Below are 24,012 nucleotides of genomic sequence, written 5' to 3' on the forward strand. Positions count from 1 at the left end.
GATTTTACTGTGCTAAAGCTGACATGATGAGCCAATGTTCTCTTGCCTTCTACTGCCCTGAAGGCAACATACAGAGTTTTTTGATAATTGATGTTGAAGAGGAATTACAGTGATGGAATGAGGTGCCTGTGAAAGTTTCTGTCTGATTGTACCTTCAGGACAGGTAAAAATCTGCTACAGGCCATCTGGAGAATGGACTCTCCATGATTTTTGCAAGCTCTGAAGAAAAAGGCGGTGCTAAACCAAGCTGAGGTCCTCTAGCTGGTCTGGCCTTTACTTGTGCCCTATGCTTTGGGGCTCCTTTTGGCTGGTAATGAGTTGCTCCAGCACGATGCCTGGTGCTGTACAGAGAGGGGTGCCCACCGATAACCACACTTGTGTCTTTAGCTGTTCTTGCCACTTGGTGGTGAGGGCTTTTCGTGTGTTGTTGTTTTCAGGTTGTTCTTGGGCTGTGGGCAACCTGCATAGGGGAACTGGATGAGAAACTGGAGGTCAGAGCTGATACAACTAACATGGACTGGCCCACTCTAATGATTAATGTGTTACAAAATAAGAAAGGAGTAATCTGTCCTTACTGGTTTTGCTGAAATTTACAGATTCTTTCTTTTGTCTGTTTCCATGTGCCCTTTTAACAACACTTAGTCATTTAATACCTGGGATACTGCTGTACTTTGTAGAATATCTTAATAAAGAGAAAATAATTTCTATGTTTCACAAGTAAATTAGAGGTTTCCTTGAACCTGACCAATTCTTTATATTCTGATAAGCCTATTTTTTACCATTTTCTGAGGATCTTCTAAAAAGAAACTATTTAACTGATTAGTTTACGTAAATGAAATCACAGAGCTTGCAAATAGTCTATAATTGCTACCTTTATTTTACCATTAAGAAAAAAATGTCTTTAACAATAGTAATACTTGCATTCTTCAGCCTTCTTTTTCAAAGATAGGTTTCATTGCTGTATAATAACAAGAATTTCAGTTTACAGGGCTGAATGTAAACATTGTCTTCTTTATAATGAGATAACTTTTGAGATCATCTTCATATGTTAGTGCATACAATACAAATGACACGTTTTCCAAAGAGACTCTAAGTTAAGGAATTATTTCATGCTTTTGGGTACTTGGCAGTGTGAACTTTCAAGGTAAAAAAGATTGGCATCCAGAATATGTTTGCCAGGAGATTTGGCATGTAGTTGAAACCTGGAGAGGTACCTCATGTCGTAAGCTATGTTCTTAAGTTGAGGACTTTCAAGACAAATGAAAACTAATATTACTTCCTTTTCTTCTGTGGGGTATGTTTTGTGGAAAAGGTTTGTAAATAGACCAAATGGAAACAATTTTTTCCATAAGATAATTTTTATGACTTCTATCTACACTGACCAATATTTTTTCTTGCACTTTGCTTTTGTACCATGTTCTTCTCACCTAATGTGTGTATATCTCATATAACTTCCTTATACTCTCCAAAATGAGCAAGAAAATAATTGAGACAAAAACTGGATAAAACTATAATAAGAAACTCATTATGAAAAGTGCATGGGCTCAACTGCTGGCACAGGGTTGCCAAAGTGAAAAGTCCCTATTTAGTGATCCACAAAGTATCTCTGCCAAGATGAGCACTAATGTAATCCTGTAATCTTTGTATTCTGAAATGGCAGTGATCTCTTATCTTCTGTTGTGAAAATTTGTTCTGAAGCAATCTGAGGCTGCTAAGGAAATAAATATTGGGGAAAACAGTACCAAACATACAGGGAACTTTGTGCCTGCAGGGTAGCTGTTAAATACCTAGCATTGTGTAGTGTGCTTTTATTAGGTTAAATCATGTGGTATGTAGTAATCATTTGGTAGTGGTCAGCAACAACCCTCTGGGTGTGGGGCTTTATTTTGTTATTTTTTTCTGGGTTTTTGTTTCTCTGTTTTGGGGTTTTGTGTGTGTGTGTGTGTGTTTGTGTGTGTGTGTGTGGGTTTCCTGTAGGACTGAGGAATGTAGCACAGCCTTGCCAGGTTTCCTGATAAAATAATGGGACAATAAAATATTGTGTAATAAAAACTGTGCATAATAAAAAATGTGCATATTAGCTGTTTGTGATTTTTTTTCCTGTGTTTTAGGTATCTGCTGATGGTATTAACATAGCAGCTGAACTCTAAAGCAAAATATTGCACCTTCTGTAAAGATCCCTTTTGTATGGTGCCAGAAAGGACACAGCTTTCTACTGGGATAACAGAAATGGAGTGTGTGAGTGTTTCTGGATCATGGTTTACAGCTGTTAGGAGGTACAGTGACAACAAACAATGTGTGACCTCCCTCTGGTGGGAGGTTCTGCTTGAGAGCACCTGTGGGTGCCTCAGAGGCAGTAGAAGTTTCCAGCTACCTTGACACAAACTGCTTTTTGGCCTCTGAAATCTGCATGTTTGGGATACATGCAGGAGGTGGAATAGTGGTGCTTACTAAGTATCCACCTGCCTTCTTGAATTTAATCCTCATGTTGAAAAAGACAAAACCTCATATATATAAATGTTAGTACACTGCTACAAACAGATCATTTTGCCGTATTTGAGCTCACATCATGTCCTCTTCCAGCAGCTAAAAGACTCAAAGAGCCTTCAGAGAATCCTACCCCAATTTTCTTCCTAAAAGAGTATCAGTGCCACTCCCTGGCAAAACTCCCAGTATAGAAGTACCTCAATTTATACTCAGGTCATATTTAGAAGATGACCTTAATAGTCTATGGATTAAAAGATTAAAAACTAAATTAACTCACTTTCTAAACCAAACCAATACATACATCTGAGATTCTTCTTAAAATGGGAGTCTCTTAGGTATACTCTGCTAAGTGTAATTCCATCTTTTGTTCAACAAATGGACTTTTCTATTTGATGCCTGGAGTATAACTTGTGCAGATATAAAGTGTTCATTGAAATTGCAAAATATTTTGAGCAAAGAAAGGCAAAAGTTATCAGTTAGCAAAAGACTCAGCATTTGGCATATGCTCAAATGACTTCACTCCAGGCTAGTAATTGAGGGACACATACAACTTACTCAAGGGTTACTGTTTGACAGTTTACAAGCCTTGATCAAGATACTGGGACCCTTCAGTATATGTTGAAACATTCTGTCTTCTCTAATATCTAATGATAACCAGCATCAGGTGGTTTAGCTACAGAAAGTAAGGCCATGGGCAGTAATGTGATTCTCCATCTATTAAAAAAAAAGGCAAATCTGATTATAAGAGAAAAATCAAAGAAGACCTCTGAAATAACAAACTTAGCAGCTATTTGTTGTTTAGTATTTGCAACTGTCTTCTATTTTTTTTTAATATGATCCTGAATTTGATTTGCATTGATTTCTTATTTGACATCTGATTTGCAGTTTTTTCTGGGCTGCATTTCCAGGAAGACTATTGTTGACATGTGATTGCAGGATATGAAACTAGTAAACTGTTTTATTTTGATACAATACACAATGCTGCACTTTTCACAAATCAGTAAATTATTCTATCCATCTTTTTGCAGACATTTTGATGGTATCAAGTCAAACAGAACATTCTGCCCTAGTGAGATAGTGGATTCTTCACTCAGATAATGGCATTGTGACTCAGATGAAAAAGCTGTAGATTGTTGATTGTAAGAAGAAAATATCAAGATTTAGATTTAGAGTTTGTTTTAGCAGCATTTGGTATTTTATTTCTCTCTGTCCTTTGTCATATACATAATGATAGCCATGAACTTCTTCAGCATATTTTTTGGTTGGTTGTTTTTTTCCTACTGGAGCATTCAGGTTCATTAAATTATTATAGAATCCTCATTCAGATGGAAAGGTGTCCACAAAGCCAAATCAAAATGAGAATGTGGGTTGTTCCCACCATACTGGTGCCTTCCTTCCCTCATTTCCTCTGAGAAACTTCTCCTCTTGCTCCACATCACAACCAGCAGGTGTTGTCTCATCACAGAGTAGATCCTCTTCCATGCTGAAGCTGTTTTTTGAATAGAATTGCCATAAGAAACGTGGGATTTGGTTCTGCCAGGCAGAATTAGAACCTAAATCAGGCTAGAATACAGTCATTCATTTCCTGAGGTGAAACAGTTCAGTAAGTCCTGCCACCTTTGCGGATGAAAGAGATTAATGCATGGATCACAGAGGAAATCAGCAGAAAGCAGTATCAAGAGAGTAGGCAATTGCACTGCCAGGGAGATGTAATCATAAAGAACTTGCTTAGGCTGAAGCAGGTTTTGGTTCTTTTCACTACCAAGTCAAAATGAAGCAGAGTCAAACAGAAGCAAGCTCTCCATTGTATTTTAGACGATTCAAATAAACTTTGGATCATCAAAAATGTTTCCATTTATAAAAATGTTTTATTTCTGGTATACGAATTACTGAATTACCTAAATACAACATCCTGATTTAGCTAATATTTGAAATATTGATAGCTAAATTGATACAATGAAGGAATTAAGACCAACAGTAACCTTATATGTGGAGCCCTCATGAGCCTAAGGAGCATTAGATAGTTTTGGCATTCTATGCACTTTAAATTTCTACCTCTACTACTAGTTTAAATCATATAATCTCTGGACTTCAGAGGGGCTCAGGAAACTTATACCAGCTGAGAATTTATCTCAGCATATTTTGTAATTTCTCCTATAATAAATATGTCCTATAATAAACAATAGCTCATCAACATAGAGTCCATAATACATTTTTTTCTCTGTACAGAAGTACATTTTTGTTGGTTTGAGCAACAGCACAACAGTGTTAATGGGAGCATATCATGTGAGTAGCAGGCCCAGTGAAAGAAAATGCATTTATTTTCCAAAGTGAGCATGCTCATTATGATTCTCTTTGAATAGCATTTCTGCCTTATTTCTGAGCTTCACCATCAAATCCAACTGATGCCCTTACAGATGTAATTAAAATGATGTTTGCTTTTAGAAAGAGTATGATATCTAAATTTGAGAACTGCCAGTTTAAGGAAGTATTTTTTTCTTTTTTTTTTTCCCCACTAGTTTGCTTTGGAAACATACACTCATCACCAGAAGATACCCCTTCCTGAGAAAAAATTCTAAAATATAGATAATAATGGATTATAGAAATGAAATCTTACAAAAGCTTCTGATGAATGTGGGTATGAATACATGTTGCATGAATGACACACATGATCTTGACACATAAAATTTATGGTCAATCTGTTCTGTTTTTCTGCTTTTTTGAATGGTATACATTATTTTTCCAAAAGTGCATGATTGGAGATTTTTTTTTTTTGGTTTGTTTGCTTGTGTTTTTTTTAAAACAGTAACAGATTGGAATAACTGCCCAATATCAGAAATGGAAAGCCCAAATGAGAAACAAAAAGTGAAGAAACTAAGTTCTTGGACAAATGTTCTAATCCCTTTGTCCCACCAATTGAAATGCACACACACACACAGAGGCAAAACAATTATTTTAATTGAATGCTAGTACATGCTGAGCAACACAAAAAATGCTAAGTTCAGCTTGCTTTGTTTGTAAATATTCAGATATGGGTAGGTTTTGTGGTTGCTTTCAGGAACGATGAAAATTCTGCAAATTGACGTAAAGGTGAAAATTTTCCCAGGGGTTTAAAATATTATCATCATTTTATAGGGGAGAAAAGAGAGACTGTGTTGCAGACGCGTAGCTATACAGGACCAGTTCCAGCGCAGTGTGGATGATGGATGTTCTGAAAATGTGTCCCAAGGTCAGTAACAATATTGACAAAAAGAGCACTCATTCAAAGTAAACATTAGAGATGAGTTAGCATTGCAGGCAGTAATATTTAACACAAAGTGTTGACTTTTTTTTTTTTAGTAGAGTCCAAACCTTATCCATGCATCCAGACCTACTATGTGTTCAGGTATGTAATCATTATTGCGACTGGTATTCAGTGAAAGGTTTTCATAGCAACAAGACAGTGTAAGTTTGAGTATTTATGGCTTGTGTATTGTGGTTAATTTAGTTCACAGCTTAAGTTTTTGCATGTGAAAAATAGTTTAGAATTCATATAGCATATGAAGTAGTGAGTGTGAGTCATTTGTTTGCTATATTGATAACAGCATCTACTAAACTGTATGGAGAGTCAGTATTAGTAATGTCGTTTCAATGGAATATTGTTCCCAGTCTGAGCAAGAATGAATTTTCTGCTGTTAAAAGGTATGCCAAAACAGCATATCACAGCTGCAATCATAATTTTCAATGTAATTTTGAATTAATGGTGAAACAGTACAAGTGTAAATCAGCATTAGGCTTAGCAGTGCTTCATAAAACTAATTATGCACCCTTTATTAAACTTATTCTAAAGAACGATTTTGTGGCTTTTAGGATGCATTGGATTTATCGGACTTTTTATTTCATTTTCTTACTTGCTTCAGTTTACAGCGGTAAGTTAATGTATAATTCCTGTGATTTACACACAGTGTAAAGCAACTCTTGTAGAAGGGGAGAAGATTAGTAACTGCAGTCTGCTCCTGAGAGAGCTGTTTGTTCTGCTTATTGAGCTTAGTTAAGTTCGGGTAACTGGCATAACCCTGTTGTCTGACAGGGACCTTTCTAATGGGGCTTTGCTGGCACTGTCCTGCCACGCCCCATGCTGTCACCTCCCCCAGCACACATGGGACCATGCCACAGGAAGTTTTCTCTATAGGACTGAGACTGCATCCACGTTGTAACCGTGAAATTGGTGTGATGCTCCATGTTCTGTGCCCAGTGGCAAGATTAGTAGCCCAAGTAGCGGCTGGGGAAGGAAGCCCTTTATGGCTGATTGGGGTGCAGGAGGTCGAGTAGTGTATGTCTTTCATTCTGTGTTAATGATTTACTTTGTTCTGCTAGCACAAGTTAAACTACAAAAATTGCATTACACTTCTCTGAAATTCCCTTTCCTGATAAATTATAACTAAGGCCTAACACAGGTATAAGTTCAGTAATGTTTCAACTGTTTTCTCAGAGAACAATTAGGTAACAGCTTTTTAGCAAAATCTAATAGATAAATGTAGTATTATTTATGAAAATATTTTACCTGGCTTTAAATCTCAGCAAAACTAAAATCTTGGAAAATTTCTGAGGCCTAGAAAATATTTTTTATTAAATTAAAATGTTCAGAAGTGGCACAGTTTTACATGGTGCATAGTTTTACAGCATAAGTAATTTTTTTTGTTAATTTATGCTAGAAGAAGGTAAATAGGATCCAAAATATCTGATACAGCAAATAATTGCAATATTCTTTTCTTTTAGCTTTAGAATTCGCTTAGAATATTCTAAGAATAGAAATTTTTTTTCTGTTAATGACAAAGTTGGACAAAGAAGTGCCTCTGAGAATAATAAATAAAATTTTTTAGAGAAAGAGCTTGAAAGTATATATATACCAAAGAACTTACATGTTTATAAAGTCTAATTTTTTACTAATAAGAAATTAACCTTTGAAAGATATTAGCACATCTAGCAGATATGCCTAGTAATTCCTTACTTAGTCCTTTAAACAACAACAAAAAAATTATATATTATACCTGCATGCAGGAAGCATTGAATTGCCAAAGTATAGTTTATAATCATATTAACAAATAAAATCCACTTGTAATATTTTAAAACTGTAAAATGAATTCCATCCAGAAAAATCATATTTCCATTTGTTTTTATTTTAAATATCACTTGATACAGGATGATCACTCTATAGTAACAGATTAAGCCACTAGATACAATGTTTTCAGTTGGGTTTCCTCCCAGTCTGTAAAAATACATTATTTTCTCTTTATCTTTCTTCCAAGAAAAAGCACTTTTGTAGATGCAGGGATAAAAATAGCCATTTTACTGGTTTGCTACTCCTTTTGGAAGGCAAGTTCAAGATGAGAGAGGGTCTCCTGTGTAAAGACAACTCTCTTGTATGTTTTAATATAGAGATCTTATTAGAGTCCTTTGACAAACTACCCTGCTTCTCTACTACAACGGATATTCAAAACCCCTTGGAGCCTTGAGACTGACAGGACCAAAAGCCTGAAGATGTGTCATGGGAGGTTTAGGTCAGATATTAGAGAAAGGTTCTTCACCCAGAGAGTGGTTGGGCACTGGAACAGGCTCCCCAGGGAAGTGGTCACAGCACCAAGCCTGACAAAGTTCAAAAAGTGTTTGAACAACGCTCTTGGGCACATGGTCTTGGGGATGGTCCTGTGCAGGGCCAGGTGTTAGACTCAATAATCCTTGTGGATCCCTTCCAACTCAGCATATTCTGTGATTCTGTGATCTTACAAGTGCCTTCATTTTGAAAGATGGGAGCAGGTTGCTGCTTAGGTACCTCTGATGCACAGCTCTGCAGCGTGAGTGGTTGCCATTACAGAGTTCAGTATGTCATTCAGAGCCAAGAATTCCTGCAGATGCAAGGTAGTAGTAGAACTCATTTTTATTCTAGACTGTTCCTGAGATGTTATTCCTGTAACAGTGTTTTCTTCATTTTGAAGAAGGTTTGGGGGGTTCAAGGTGCAGTGTGAGAGAGCTGAAGGTCTATGAAATCTGGGAGCCATTGAGGCTGTGCAGAGTGGCACCACCTGTGACTCTGACCTCAGAGCATCCCTAAAAAATAGGATTGTCTTTACATAAAACTTTCTAACTCCTTTCGGTCTCTGCACTTCCTCTTCCTGATTTTCCTCATAAGGATGGTCTATATTGGTCTCTCTCAGAAGAGGCTTCTGCTGTTCCTGAGATCTTCCATGAGAACGTACCTTCCCTCTCTGCTTTGCAGATCTGCCTTGTGGCCCATCCAGCTTCTTGGGTTTCTACCTTGGTTCAGCATTGGGTATGAGACAGGGAACAGAGGGAGACACCCTAGACAGTATTATTTCTCCTAGAGTGAAAAGATGAGGCTCTCAGAAGAACTGTGCTACTGACCCTCCCTTATCCACCTTTCCTGAAAAAAGCCTGTTTTAAAAGCAAGGTCAATGACAAAGAGGAGCAGTGGCTTCATCGTCTCCTGGTGAACTGGGTGTTCCTATCTCTAACAATTAACACACTTTGTTATTCCATGTCAGAATGTGTGACTCAGATCTATGAAAATACATTCTTCCAAGGAGGAGACCTCACTACAGTTTTTACACCGACTGCCAATTACTGCCAAGTAGTGTGTACTTACCATCCTACCTGTCTGCTCTTCACCTACTTGCCAGCAACATGGACTAAAGATCCTGCAAAAAGGTAGAAGGTTAATGTACTTGTGTCTTTTGCTGGTCTCCTGTGATAATTTAGAAACCTGGTAACATTTTGACAGAACACAGGCATGCAGGGAAAGGTACAGGGTTGCCATGGAAAACAATGTCATGTATGTCTAAAACTGGTGATCTAAGAGTAATTGCTTGAATTCAAAAGGTTAAATTTGACAATGCCCAAATTTTCACACTCACACACCAGCCCTTTCAAGGAAAGAGAACTGACTCTGCACTCCCTCCTCTATGCCACGTATTTATTGTTGAGGGACAATGTGAATAATTTCGCATCTCCGATGGTCTCCCGTACTGTTCCCCATCCTTTCTATTTAGCATATTTTTCTCACAATTTAGAATTTCAGTAGCCTGAGAGAATGAGGCTGTATTTCCTCTCTATGCCCAGTGCATTTCTATCCTCCAAGCCCGGTCTCTGTTTCTCATTTTATTGAGACCTCTTGGAGCTCCCACAAACACGAAGTATTGTCACCTGTCACCAATGCCAACCAAGCGTGTAAGGCTTGACCCTATTTTTCTTCCAATCGCACTTGTCAAAAAGTTCATGTTGAGGTGTATTGGACAGCTGCATTTCACCTGAGAAACAATTATGAAAGTCTGTGTTGTACTGCAAAAGCTGTGAATTGCTGCATTTTAAAACACAGGTTCTCCTGCTATTTAAAAGACAGCGATACAGAAATGCTGCCGAAAGTGAATATGGAAGGAGCTATCTCTGGACATTCCTTAAAACAGTGTAACCAAATTAGTGGTAAGATACGGTTATTCACATGCCTGTATTTTATGCTCTGCATTGTGTAGCGGCTGTTAAAAAATTAGCATTTTAAAAAGAGGAATAGAATCAGGGAAGCAGCCAAGAAGTGACTTGTGTGCTCTTTGTCAGACTGCTTTCAAACACAGGTGACAAAAACTCTACTGGTTTTACTCTTCAGGCCCACCTATCCACCATCCAGGTTCACCACATGAAGTAACAGGGAAATCATGCTCCTGCAGTCACTGTTTCTTTTGCTAGAGGCAGATGGCAGCCCATGCTTTAACTGCTGACTCCAGTTCTAAAGATTAATTTACTACTACAATTCCACTCCAGAAAGTGGCTCATATAAGTGGCATGTGTGACCCCTGAGGTGCAGATGCTCAACACAGCAAAAGTGCATTGTCACAAAGTGATGCTAGTACTTTTGTGATTCTGTGTAATAATTTTTTAGCAGCTGCGTTTTTAGGGTATGTGTGCTTTACATGAAGCCTTAATGTCAGCATGCCATACCTGCAAATTATCACCAGGCGTATTAAAAGCCCATTAAATGTGTTAATTATGTATGTTTTAAACTTGCACTGTCATGATGATGTCATTAAGAGGAGATCAACTTTAAGCATAGCATGGTACTTTAGAAAAATAGAATAAGGAAGAATATAGTATTTGCTTCCTGCCTTTGAGGACAAATAGTGTCTTATGGATGTCAGACTAGTTCTTCAGTTGTATTGGTATAGCATCTCAACATGGCAGGACTAAATGGGTTTTTTTGCAGGTTCTCCACTGTAGCTATTATCAAGTAAGCAGTGCTTGCTTTTGCTTGCCACTTGCCCTTCAGAGCAGTCTGGCCCTTTCAAAGCTCTTTCCTGCCAATAAACCTTCATGTTTGTATTTCTGAGTATCTTGGACTAGAAAGAGATTTCAGTGGAATGTTATTCTTTATGCTATTTAGACTAATTAATATCACTGGAATTACACTAGAATCAGACTAAAATGAAAATCTATCCACACATGTTTAAAAATGCCTCCAATCATTGGCTGACTCTTGTTCTGTGGAGACCCCAATGACCTGCATTTCAACCCCCACAGTTGCAATCCTCCCTCTGTGGAGTGTAAATGTAATATTCTGACTCAAATGGGACATGTCTGTAGCTTATGAGGACAGACTTTGCCATTTAAACTGCTCTATGAATTTGGAACTGGGAAAATATATTTTAGTATTGATTCTGAGTTCTTGCTTTGGTGAATGTCATTCTGGTCTCAGTCAGCCACAGTGGTCAGAGCCCCTCTCTCATGTAGGCAGAGGCACTGACAAAGTCTGCCAGTTGTTCCCCTTGCCATGAGGTACTACACCAGGCCTGCATTTCTGATTTGGTGCTAGATCTATGTATAAAGTATGATGTAACTGAAGTGAGTGTGGGACGTGGCATCTGGATTATGAGGGCTGTGTCATACAAACTGCTATCTTTTGGGCAATTTGGGGCATGGGATAGAGAAAAGAATAGAAGTACATTTTTAGAACTTGGTCTCTCTTTCTCCACAGCTTGCAGCCCAGATGTCCATGTAGGACTGGATATGGAAGGGAATATTTTTGATATCTCAATGGCTGACAGCTATCAAGAGTGTCAAAAAAGATGTACCAATAACAACCGTTGTCATTTTTTTACATATGCCTCTGAAACATTTCACAATGCAAGCTTTTGGTAAATACAGGTTGGATTCATTTCTCTGGACAACCCTATGCCTAAGTAGAATAAATCTCAGAGCAGTCTAAGGTGCAAGAATTTACTCAAGAATATTCAATTTATTCCTCCTTGCAATGTTTGTTCACACTTGCAGGTGGGAAAATATCAATAGTAAATTGACTTTCATTTGTCCATTGGTGAGAAAGACAAACTTGATTATTACAGCCTTGAAAAAAACTAAAATCCTCTGAAGAGACTGAAATGCAAATTATATTGGTAGCTGTGCTGCATTTTTGCTCTGTTCAATCTTGCTCTGATTATTGTTCTGAAAATAGCATCATCAGAGCATCCACAGAAATGATTTCATTTTATGAGACCTATTTTTGAGCTCTTAATCTCCTCAATTTTGCAAGTTAAACATTGTTCAGCTAGCTCTGTTCATAATTTGAAGTTTGCTCTGGAGGTTGGAGATTGTTCTGGCCCATGGCCAGACCATGCACAATGGTAGGATTTCTGGGTTCAGGAAGGTGATTTAATCCAAGGAAGAAGACCTGTTTTCTTACCACTTTCTTTACTTTTTGTCATTCAGGAAAAAATGCTTCTTGAAACATACCAGTATTGGAACTCCAGCCAGCATAAAGATGCTTGATGAGGTTGTGTCTGGATTCTCTTTAAAGCCATGCCAGCTTTCTGAATTAGGTAATTATTTAAAATCTCTGATTCTGTTTAGTTTTAAGGGTCATGTATCCTGAAATGCAGTCTATCACTGACATGTATAAATGTTTCATTATGTAGAATAATTCTAATATAATCTTTTCCTTAAAATATAGTTAGTACACTCAGGGACAAAGGAGGTTCATCTATTTTTGATTTTTTCATGTTATCATTCGTCTTACAGAAATAGTTCCCTTCTTTAAAGATCTAAAGAATTCTTTCATAAGATTAGCTTGGTGATATTGTACGTTATCTTTGTATCATGGATACAAAACTGGAAGATAAAAGCCCATCAAATTCAAAGATCAGGGGAAATATAAAGCTTTCTACACTCTGTATACTGTGTATGAACTTGAAAATTTTTAATGGAGATCTGCAGCTTTCTAATACAGCTGGCTAATAGGAAGGGATATATTATGCATTTTGTGGGTGATTTGCGATGAAAGCAAAAAGTCAGTGCTTGTTCCTGCAATCATTACTCAGACAAAATTCTCAAGAGTCTAGAATCAAACAGTGTGTATTAAACCTTCTTATTCTCAGTTGAAACATCTTTCACTTTTTTCTAGTTTTTTCTTTTTTCTTAAATCTATCTCCACTTTGTCTTACTGTGTGATATGTTCCCTTCTTAATGATGATGATGTTATTCTGCTTTCATATAGCCTTATTTTATCTCACAGATAATCTAGGTTTCCTTTATAAATCACTTTTTGTAGAGACTATATCAATATATTTCTTTCTCAAATCCGTGCTTGGGCATACTGCTGGGCAGCACTGGCACAGCATCAGTGCTCTCTCCCCAGCATTCCTCCCATCAATAGTCTGGGGGTGGGCAAGATCCTGTGAGGGAATACAACCAGGTCGACTGACCCAAATTTCCCACAGGGACATTCCATATCACATGATGTCAGCTCAGCTATAAAAGCTAAGGAAAGGAGGAGGAAGGAGGGGCATTTATTATTTATGGTGTTTGCCTTCTGGAGCAACCACTATGCATGCTGATGCCCTACTTCCCAGGAAGTGGATGGATATCACTTGCTGATGGGAAGTAGAGAATAAAATTATTGGGTTTTTCCTCTTGGCTTATGTGTGTGCAAGCTTTTGCTTTTGCCTTATTTCAGCCTATGAATCATTTTCCATCTCATTTTCCCTCACCTGTCCAGCTGGGAAGGAGGAATTATAGAGCGAGTTGCTGGACACCTGGCAGCTAGCCAAGGTCAACCCACCAAAGTCCTTTTTGGTGCCCAACATGGGATTTTCCTATAAAACTGTCTTTACCTGAAACCACAAGTTCTCTGTTTTTACCTTTCTGATTCTCTCTCTGATCTTACTGGTGGGGGAGTGAATGAGTGGCTGCATGAGGCTTGGTTGCTGGCTGGGGTTAAACCATGACAGCATGAGAAAATCAATCTTGTTCCTGCCTGTTTCCCTACTTTCCGTGTCTTGTGAAAGAGGCAAGAGCAGGCAAGAGAGAGAAGAAATAAATTTTGTGATCAGAGAAGCCTCGACAGCACTAGTGGATCAAGAGGTCATCTAGGGAGGTCACCTGTCCTAATCTAAAACAGATCAGCTATACCTGTCCAGACAGAGATCTGTAGCATGTAGTCATAAAAACTCAGTAACATCTTCTGCCTTGTTTTGTCAATATCTGAAATGGGTTTATTTCAACATTTGTTCGAAGTTTTTTTCTGGCTTTGTTTAGTTTATTCCTTTCTATATGGCCTTTCATTTTGTGCCTTTGCCTCTCTGACTTCATCCTTGTGCACATATGCTATTACACATTCATAGCAATTTGTCTATTTTTCTGCCCTTTGCAAAGTACCTTCCTTGGGATCACTGGATATTGAGCAAATGATCTCTGAACATGATCCTTGAGATTATAGGTTTGCTTCCCTAAAGTTTCAGATCCACATTTATGCTTTAAATATAATTTCCTTTAGGAACTATCCATTCTCCTGAATGCTATTTCCTCTTAACATAGGATCTTACCTACTAATTGCCAGAGTTAATTGACTCTAATTTTGCAGATTTCTGATTATATTTTTTTACTGTTCTTATTGTATAATTACTGCCCAGTATTGTACTTTTTGCCTATGTTTTTTGAAAACCTCATCAGATTAACAGGAGTCACATTTAGCTCTGCCTCTTGTTAGTTTCCCTTTCGTAGTAAGATATTCCCCATATGTTTCTATAACACACTGGGCAGTACTGATTTGGTTGCTGTACTTTTTCAAGAGCTCACATTCTCTGCTGCCACCAAATCCTATCTTTTGGATCATTTCACTATTTTTTACTATCTCTGCAGCTTGGTAAGTTCAGGAAACATCCTCTGTACTGATGCTTCCATTTTTTTCTTTTTAAGTTCTCGCAGTAGGATTCGAACCAGGACTTCAAGTATATCTTTGGAGAAGGAAACTCATTTATCTCTTTTTAAACATGCTAATACTTCCTGTAACTTCTATATCCATAGTCTGGTTGTGTGAAATATCCTGACAAGCCTCTGTTGTGTTATTTTGGCCATGTCAGGGGGCAGCATTCCTACTTACTGTGCCTACTTTTCAAATAGTAAAAGAAATGTTAAGAAGAACATCACCTTATATTTTTTCTAGTCTTCCTATGAACCTGATATACCCATTAAAAATTAATTTAAATCTTTCCCTATTAGATTAACAAATCTCTATTGTAACATGTAGATTTTCCTCTATATGAACCTTATCCCTCTTCAGTAGTTCTCTCTATGACTTTACATATTCAAAAATATTCTTGAGAAATAGTTTTTGGTTAAAATGTTGGGTTATCTTTCCAAGTGATCAATCAGAGAAGGAAAACAGGAATAAAGATAGAAATGAGTAATCTGTAAATCTCAGTATTCTGATGGCATACTAAAGTCTGGAATTTTGTTATTTTGTTCTTGTTTTATACAGATTGTCAAATGGACATTTTTGAAGATCACGAGTTTTCAGGAATTAATATTACAAGTTTTTTCACTCCTGATATTTCTGTCTGCCAAACTATTTGTACATATTTTCCAAAGTGCTTGTTCTTTACATTTTTTACCAGGAAATGGCAAATAGAATCTCAAAGGTGACTATGACAATTAAATGCAATTATCTATATAGATTTTTTAAAATTTGTTTTTTAAAAACACAGTCTTTTTTTTAAACACAGATTTCTTATAAGTATGTAAATTTATGTTGAAAAGCTATTTTCAGTAAAACACAGGTTTCTATGGTTTTTGCTCATAAATTTATAATTTCCTGTGGGCATTTCAACTGTTTTCCAATGTGATCAGGGCTTTTGTATTGTGGTTGTGTATCTGGTCTTAATCTGAAAAGAATTATACACGTCAAAAGTACAGTGAGCGTCCAGATTGTTTTAAAGACTTAAAGCTGAATTTTATCAAAATTTTATCAAAATATTATCAAATTTATCAAAATATTATCAAAAGAGCCATCTGGTTTCCTGGCAGGGTGAACTTATTTACCTGAAAAGATTTTTCAATTAGGTTAATGGGTTTAAAAATATTTCTATTTGGCTTCCTTCTTTCATACACAGTAGTGAGAATAGTTAAAAATCAATATTCCACACAAATGAGAAGAATAAAATTTCACAGCAATTTCAGGGAAAAGCAAAGCTGAGATGGCACGCATCATCTAAAATCACCTCTTCTCTATATGTATGAATACTGTAAAACCTTTAGTAGGTTTGGTATGCTGTATGGCATTTCACAGCACTATAAAAACTGCCTCAATTTTGTGTGAACTAGTGAACTTAGTGAATACATTTTCATATGAAATATTTCTGCAGATTGAGACTTGGGAGAAAAGAGTGTATTTAGGAAAGAATCTTCTTTTACCTGTACCTAAACAATTATTTTTATGGTGTTATATAACAGGTTTAGTTATTTTAAAAAATATTTAATTTTAGAAATCTTTGCCTTCTGAAGACATCAACAAGTGGAATTCCAGAAGCACTCGTATCACAAGAAAATGCCATATCAGGCTTTGGTCTCCTAAATTGCAGAAGATCTTTACCTGGTAAACAATAAATTACAATTAGAAAAAAAAATTAATCTGATTAATAACTTTCTGATGCTTTGAATGCAATCATTCTTACAGCCTGCAATTCTCGCACTTACACGCATATGGATTTTTTGGGAGATGAACTTAATGTCACTTATACTAAAGGACACAGAGCCTGTCAGCACGTTTGCACAGACATGATCCGCTGCCAATTTTTTTCCTATTCTCTCCTCCAAGGTTCATGCAATGAGGAAGGGTGAGATATATTTTTTAAAATGTTCAAAGATTGCTGAAATAATGATTCCAGAGATGTGGTGAGGGAGTAACGTATGTGCTCTTCAGTGAAAAAAATACAAACTAAGTGTTTGCATTAATTCATTAGCAGAAAGTGTGAGTGTCACCTAAGAATGTCCTCAAATGGATCTCCAGTAAAGATAGTACATGGGCCAGGAAGTATCTCTGGATACTCACTAAGATTATGCAAAAAAAAAGCCAGTACTGGTAAGTAAAACTTCTTTCATGAAAAACAGCCAGTGCTTCCCTGATTTCAGTAGGAGGCCAAACCATGTTTTTTTAAAGTGGTTGCATTGTCCCAGTAGGTGATCTTGTAAAGTTAGAGTGTTCTGGAAAAGTGAAGTCACTCAGATCTTCACATTGTAAACCCCAGAACAGCACTGTGAATTTGGTTTTAATAGACTTTATGATCATAAATCATGAAAAATGTATCATGTATCACCTTCTTCACAATGGGTGGTACATATTCAGTGGTCACCAGTAGTCTCGTCTTCATTTTTCATTGGTGAGTGCAAGTTGTCTTTGAGCTCTGTTTTAGATTATTTCTGTAGTGTGTATGCAGCATTCTGCAAGAACTATTAGGATCGTTGGTGGGACAGACTCTTCCCCCGGTGAATGGCCGTGGCAGGTCAGCTTGCATGCCAAGTTGTCTCGACAGAGACACCTATGTGGGGGCTCCATCATCAGCAACCGGTGGATCCTCACAGCTGCTCACTGTGTCACGAGGTGAGGCCTAAATGTAAATGTACAAATAAGCCCTAAAAGGTTAACCCAGCATGCAAGATAAATTGAGATGTACCTTTCAGGATAATAACAATGAGAATTAGAATTAGATGAACTGCTTTAATGTAACAAAAAAGGTGAAATTTTCAGGTAGACTATTCAGTTTCCTAATGTAACTGGAACTCCATACTTTATCCCTTTGTAGCATAGTATTGTACTGCTGATGCTAAATTATTTTAATGAATCTAGAAGGTGAAATTCTAAAGCAGACAAGTTACTTACAGAACCCTAGACATTCTCATGCGATATGAGCTATTTTCTTACTGTAATAGTGCATTAGGCTATTTAGTCACAGACTGACTGTTTGTCTTTTTCCTTCAGTCTAGAGAATCCCAACATTTGGCGTGTTTATGCTGGTATTTTAAGACAATCAGAAATAAATGAGGATACGCCCTTCTTCAAAGTGGAAGAGATTATTGTTCACTCTCAGTATGAATACGCACAGACTGGATATGACATTGCTTTGTTGAAACTTGATAAGCCTATGAATTTTACTGGTATGTAGTGTATTGAAGAGGAATTCTGAAAACGTGCAGGATGACACAGGGCTGGCAGTGCTGTGGCAGTGCGTGACACCTGGGCTAGCTTCCTTTTATATGCAGTTACTGGGGTTTGAGGAGAATCTATTCTGTTGGCTTCGAAAATAAAATGGGTGGCTTTGATTTAGGTGATGGGAATGATACATAGTGTAAGGGACAAAGCATAACATGGAGGCTGTCATCAGGGCTCATGTGGGTGCCCACAAAACCTTACTGTTGTGGTTGTCTCTGCTGGTCAAACTAATATTTTCTCTCATACTTTAGATCTTCAGCTACCTATCTGCCTGCCATCAAAAGAAGACACTAACACATTTTATACTGACTGTTGGGTAATTGGATGGGGTTACAGAAAAGAAAAAGGTACAGACAAATATTTTTTTAAGCAGTGAAATTTTGTATTTTTAAAATTAATGTGTTTGACAAAAGAAACCTCCTCTTTAAAAAGAGAAAATTCTGCTCTGTTCTAAGCTACCATTATTCTTTCTAGACAGTACTTTAATATAATTTTTTATTAGAATTGATTTCTATTAAGACATCATAAAACATAAATGAAAGATGTATGAAATTATCCTTAAATAGCTCAGTGCTCTGATACAATAATTAATTTTATAAATTGGTTCAATAGTTTGAAATACCTGACAATTCAATCTTAAATATATCTTGTACAACACTCAAATACTTTTCCTTAGATTCTAGCTTAATCTACTAGCAAACCCCAGTACATATCTGGGTTTTGCACACTCTTTTTTATTTTGCCTAAGAAAGGCAATAAACCTACCACTGAACTGTTTTGAATTATAGTCTGCACATAACCCATGATTTTTTTATGTGATTATATTCATATGACTTTATAAATTGGAGATTGAAGTATATTGCTTTTATTATTCTGAAGATTGATTATAGACCATGCCAATGACCTGTGTTTTGATAGTAGATGAGATTTGAACTCCTCTGATTTTATATGGAGGTAGGCCAAAAAGCTCTTAATTATCAAGCTCTGGTTTTACACCTATTTATTTGTTTATATTTTTGTGTGTAATTTTTATATGTTTATATAGATGTATATACACCTTTTCCTTTATACACTTGCCTATCTGAAAGTTATAGTTCAATGTGAAGTCTAACAGACTTAGGCAGATACTGTATAGAAAAATTTCTTCTGTTAATTACTAGAGAAAAGGCTGCCCTCAAATACTCTTGTTTAGTCTATGTGCAAATTTCTCCATCTTAAAAACAACTAGGATAGAGAGCAGCACAGATTTGGCAGCTGGGAGATTCCAAACCTATTGCAACAATTTACTAGGAAATAATAGTTACTAACACAAAGCAATGCTCCAAGGGCCAATGTGCTGAGAGCCGTTCATATATGACGATTCATTGTAAATCACAAGGGAGTTTTGAAGCTTTTCCAGTCATGAAAAAGAAGATGGCATTATAAAAGCATTTAAATTAGAAGACAATTCACATTGTTTGCTAACACATAGAAAGGAAGATCGGTGTCATGAACACCTATTAACACTCTAGAAACAGTGACCTCCCACTTTGTAGTATCAGCATATGGGGATTTCCAGAGTCAAATTTTAACCTTTATTTTACTAGAATCGAACATTTCTCTGCTCATATTGATTTTTATATAGGTCGGGTACAAGATATTCTTCAGAAGGCTCCTGTTCCCTTCATGTCAAAAGAGGAATGCCAGGCAAGGTACCGGAAGCGCAGAATAGGTGATAAAGTGATCTGTGCTGGCTATGATGAAGGTGGAAGGGATGCTTGTAAGGTAATGACAAACAGTAGTGCATAGTTGTATATTCCAACCATATGTTCAAATATATAAATGAATACTATAATTATTATTAATTACTATTATTAGAAAAGTATGATTATCAACAGAGCTCTTGATTAACTTGTCCCTTTAGGTTGTCAAAAGCACAGAAAACCAGGAATATGGAAAATATTTCTTAAATGACATTGAAATCTTTAGGGGTAGATTCCATGGATAGGAAACTCTGAGTGTGGATATATAGATATCCATTTAGGGAGTAAAACAGTGTTCCTTCAGACTATCAGAAATCCAGAGAGTGCAAGTATAGTATCTTGAAGCATTTCTCCAATAAGAGCAGATTTCCTTTTTTTTTTTTTTTATTTCTTGGCATGAAATACAGTACATAAAATCTTATTTTAAAGCATCCACTGTGTACAAACCAGAAGGGAGGGTGCTAGCAATGCTATTAAAATGCATGGGGAATAGAAGGCTAAAAACAAACTGTCCAAACTGTTCTGTTCGTAATTAGAATTGAAAATGTCACAATAGCATTAATATTTGTATGCTGAAATATTATTATTGCTATGAGTGGTTAGGAATAAAAATACTTGGAGTTGGGAAGTAATTTTTCCTCTATGCCAATTATGCTTGCTTTATTTGATACAGCATAACAGAACATGGAGATGTTCTTTTAAAAAATAATACACTTCCTATTGTCCTAACAACCCATAACAGCTTCTCTAAAGAATCTTATGTTCAGAAAGATTGCTTAGGAATAGGAAAAGAAAACACAAAGGTGTTTTATCCTGAGTGCGACAGAGTCACTCAAACAAGATAAGGCATGTAGAGAACTGAGATACTAAAAACAAGGTCATGAAAAAATGCTGCCAAATTGGCTGTTTTTCTTACTTGCACACATAGTTTTCATTGGATTTTAAATCACTGTATTTAGATAAGTTAATAATAATAATAAAAAGAAAACAAAAAAAGCCAGTAGTTTTGAACCTTCAAGGGAAGTGGAAATTGTTTGCAATGACTATTTAGAAATCAGTTTACTGGTAGATCAGAAAACCTGCTTCAGTCCTCTCTTAATTAGTCATAAGTGAAAGTGATTGAAGTATAGACTGTTATGCTGGTGGTAACATTGAATGATGCTGATTTTATTCAAGGCTTTCTTTGTGATAGAAATACTGATGAGGCCTCTTCCTTGCATGCTCTGTCTTTTTTTCCTGTGACACAGGGAGATTCAGGAGGGCCACTGTCATGCAGGCACGAGGAGGTGTGGTATCTGGTGGGCATCACCAGCTGGGGCGAAGGGTGTGCTCGCCCCAGGCAGCCAGGAGTCTACACCAAAGTTGCTGAGTATTCGGACTGGATTCTGGAAAAAACTACATAGTATGAGCATTAACTGACTCACTCAACATGATGCTATGGAATAACAACCCTCAGAGCAATGTGATAAAGTGTATTAGTGTTTTTTAAAGGGTGTTTTTTGTTAGCCTGGAGTGTAAAATACTTGTTTTAAAATGCAGAAAAGCAGGAATGAGAGTTTTCCTACTACTAAATAAAAAACAGTAATAACAATAAATTCTGTGATCACTGATTTGGCAGGAAAAAATACAGCTGAGCCATGGACGACTTCTGTCCTTGCTAGCACAAAATGGGAGTGAAGGAGGTTGCAGGACATGTATGGACCTGGAAGCTGGGTACTACTTCTTGTCTTAGGAGGCTGCAACACAGCAAAAAGAAATCTCCCTCCCTTGTCTGAATGTAGTTAAAATGGGCAAACCACTTAAAAGCTTACTAAAGGGCTGGGGGAAGGGAAGCTGAGGCATGGAGATGCATACACAGTTGCATAAACCTAGTTTCCTTAGGGAATTAACCAAAGAAGTGTCAGTACTAACCAAGAAAATAAACCCAGAGGTCTTGGCAGAGGGAGACACGCGGATGCAGACACCACCACGCCCAGTTCATGCTCAAAGATCCTGCCCTGCTGTTCCCAGCGGCCTGCCTAGGGTTTGCACATGCGTGCTTTACCATCATGCTGTGATCTTCACTGGGCTTTGATCTTCTCAGGACCAAGGCAGGGAGCTCACACCTGTCCCTTAAGGTGCGTCCAAGTTACCAAGCACCTATGTTATCTATACACATAGATAGTTCTCAATGCACACAGAACGTAAACAGCAGAAGGCATAAAGTATATCTTTTTCTATGTTGTTACTGTCCAGACTTTTTGCATTTCCCAGCTGCAAGGTCACTTGAGTGTGTTTACAATCCCCAGCATTCTTCTGCTTTTAACCCATTGCTCCCAATGAGCTGTCTTTCACTTACATTATTCTAATTGCTGTGGAAAATTTTGTGATAAGAACGATAATGGGGGTCTACTTCTCTTGAGGAAGAATACCCAGGAAATAAAAAAAAGGAATTCCCCTTTTAGAGACATCATACCATTGGTCTGTAACACAATATATTTTTAATTCCAAATACCTAAATCTCCTTGATTAAAGAAACAACTTTATCCTTTTCCTATTTCTCCTTATTTCCTTTTATCATTTCTTGTTACTTTGTGTCAGGTAGCAAACATATTTCACGGCTAAAATTAATACTAGTGTGAGAAACAGGAGTCAAAAATTAATTACTTTCCCATAATAAGAAGCAGCATTTCAGACTGCATCAGAAAGGAGAGTAGAGTAGTAGCACCATCTTTGCCAAACTTTATGAACTTGTTTCCTAATAATCTACATTACCATAATTGCTGCAAATATGTTCCAGAGTGCTATTCATAATTGCCCTACACCACACTGGGAGGTAAACAGCAGGAGCAGCTCTGCAAGTAAATGAGGTCATGAAACTTAGGAATTAAACATCAAATTTATGGGAGAAAAGAATCAAGCTGCTGAAAATTACTTTTGTCTTTAATTTTTTTATGCTTTCTTTGTAAATAATACTGAGGAAAAAAATATAATTCCACACTACAAGCTTATACTCCTATCTGCGTCAGGGTGTGCAGTACTAAACTGACTGCAGTCAACAAACCTGAAATCCCAAAGCTGTATTCAAAGGTTGGGGAGTTGATTTAGTAAGTTTGTTTATTTGTAGAGAATCAGAATTCAGGGAAGGAATGAAAACAGTGCAAACTTAACAGTAGGGTAGAGGTAATGCTGCTGTTGCAGGTACATCTGGGGAAAGAGAGGTTCTACCTTCCCTCTGCCCCACAGTGGACTCCTGGTGACCTGGGCTTGAGTCACTGGGGGTGTACAGTACCAAAGTTCTCATGCATTGGGAGTCCTTAATGCAGGCCATGGCTGTTCAGAGAGCCAACAGGAAAAGTCTGGTGTGTGTTGGGGGAATTGGGCCAAGGGTGAGAGGGAAGGCATATCACTGTGCTGGGATTTTTGCCAACACTGCAGAAGCAAAACAGGAGATAAAGGTGGGGGCCGATGTCCTTTTCAAGCTCTGTTTAATCCACAGCTGGTTTAAAATAACAGCAAACCTCAGATATGCTGTCAAAAACCTAGAGACTTAAATAATGGACTGAGAAAGAAAAAATAGAAAACGGATAAAAAGAGAAAGATTCTTGGCATTCAAGTGTGGTTCTGTCCCCATGGGAAAGGAATGAAGACAGCTGGAAAAGAGTTGCTGAAGGAAAAAAAGGAATTGCTTCAGTATGAAAGCAGAGGCTGAAGCTCTCCAAATAAGAATCATCAGGAGACCGTCCAAAATACTTGTCTGCCAATACTCAAACTGTGTAGGCTAAAGAGTATATGTAATGTCAATCTGACAACCTTTAATACTTTCTCATAATAATGCTGTCATCTGCTTTTTGAAATGCACAAAAAATATGTTGTGGGTTTTTTTTTTTCTTTTTTCCTTCCCTCCTTTTTGTTTGTTTGTTTTTTTGTGCTATAACTTTTCAGGTTGTAAGTATTGCAGTAACAAAGAGGAATGGCAGCTGAGCAGTGCTCTGTAGACCTCTGTAGCTCCATGTTTTTTTTCTCAGAGGTATGCCAGGTGACAGCAATATGCCAAAGGAAACTCAGCTGTTCCTTTGGAAAGGATAAGTGATCTTAATGGCTGCAGACATCCTTAACGAGTAGCTGTTGACCAGATAAAATACCTTATTCCAATATATTTTCACCTAGAGCAGGTATTCTTCAGTGATGTTTTGCATTAGTTGTTGGTCCATCTGTAATAAATTCCTGATGGCTAAAAGTGAGTACCAGGAGTATGTGGAGAATTCAGGAGTTCATGGT

General features: G+C 37.1%; 1 protein-coding gene across 7 annotated transcripts; it reads left to right on the forward strand.

The window, feature by feature from the left end:
* Nucleotide 1: 1 nt before the first annotated feature.
* KLKB1 (kallikrein B1) lies at nucleotides 2-22,283 on the forward strand. 7 transcript variants are annotated; one of them, XM_019287194.3, is made up of 18 exons: nucleotides 2-2,238; nucleotides 5,007-5,121; nucleotides 5,623-5,716; nucleotides 5,827-5,872; nucleotides 6,337-6,395; nucleotides 9,030-9,192; nucleotides 9,860-9,963; nucleotides 11,507-11,666; nucleotides 12,238-12,347; nucleotides 15,284-15,443; nucleotides 16,287-16,396; nucleotides 16,478-16,637; nucleotides 16,764-16,882; nucleotides 17,227-17,401; nucleotides 17,780-17,955; nucleotides 18,262-18,357; nucleotides 19,635-19,774; nucleotides 21,000-22,283. In XM_019287194.3, the coding sequence occupies exons 2-18, from the start codon at nucleotides 5,080-5,082 to the stop codon at nucleotides 21,153-21,155; spliced, it is 2,070 nt and encodes a 689-aa protein (XP_019142739.3). In that variant the 5' UTR covers nucleotides 2-2,238; nucleotides 5,007-5,079; the 3' UTR covers nucleotides 21,156-22,283. The 7 variants fall into 7 exon arrangements, with proteins under 7 accessions (XP_019142739.3, XP_019142741.3, XP_020440307.2 ...); XM_020584718.2 differs by lacking the exon at nucleotides 2-2,238 and having other exon boundaries at nucleotides 5,018-5,121; nucleotides 16,767-16,882; XM_020584717.2 differs by lacking the exon at nucleotides 2-2,238 and having other exon boundaries at nucleotides 5,020-5,121; nucleotides 5,830-5,872.
* The last annotated feature ends 1,729 nt before the right edge of the window (nucleotides 22,284-24,012 follow it).

Source organism: Corvus cornix, chromosome 4 (genome assembly GCF_000738735.6).
Source record: "Corvus cornix cornix isolate S_Up_H32 chromosome 4, ASM73873v5, whole genome shotgun sequence".
Lineage (NCBI taxonomy): Eukaryota > Metazoa > Chordata > Aves > Passeriformes > Corvidae > Corvus > Corvus cornix.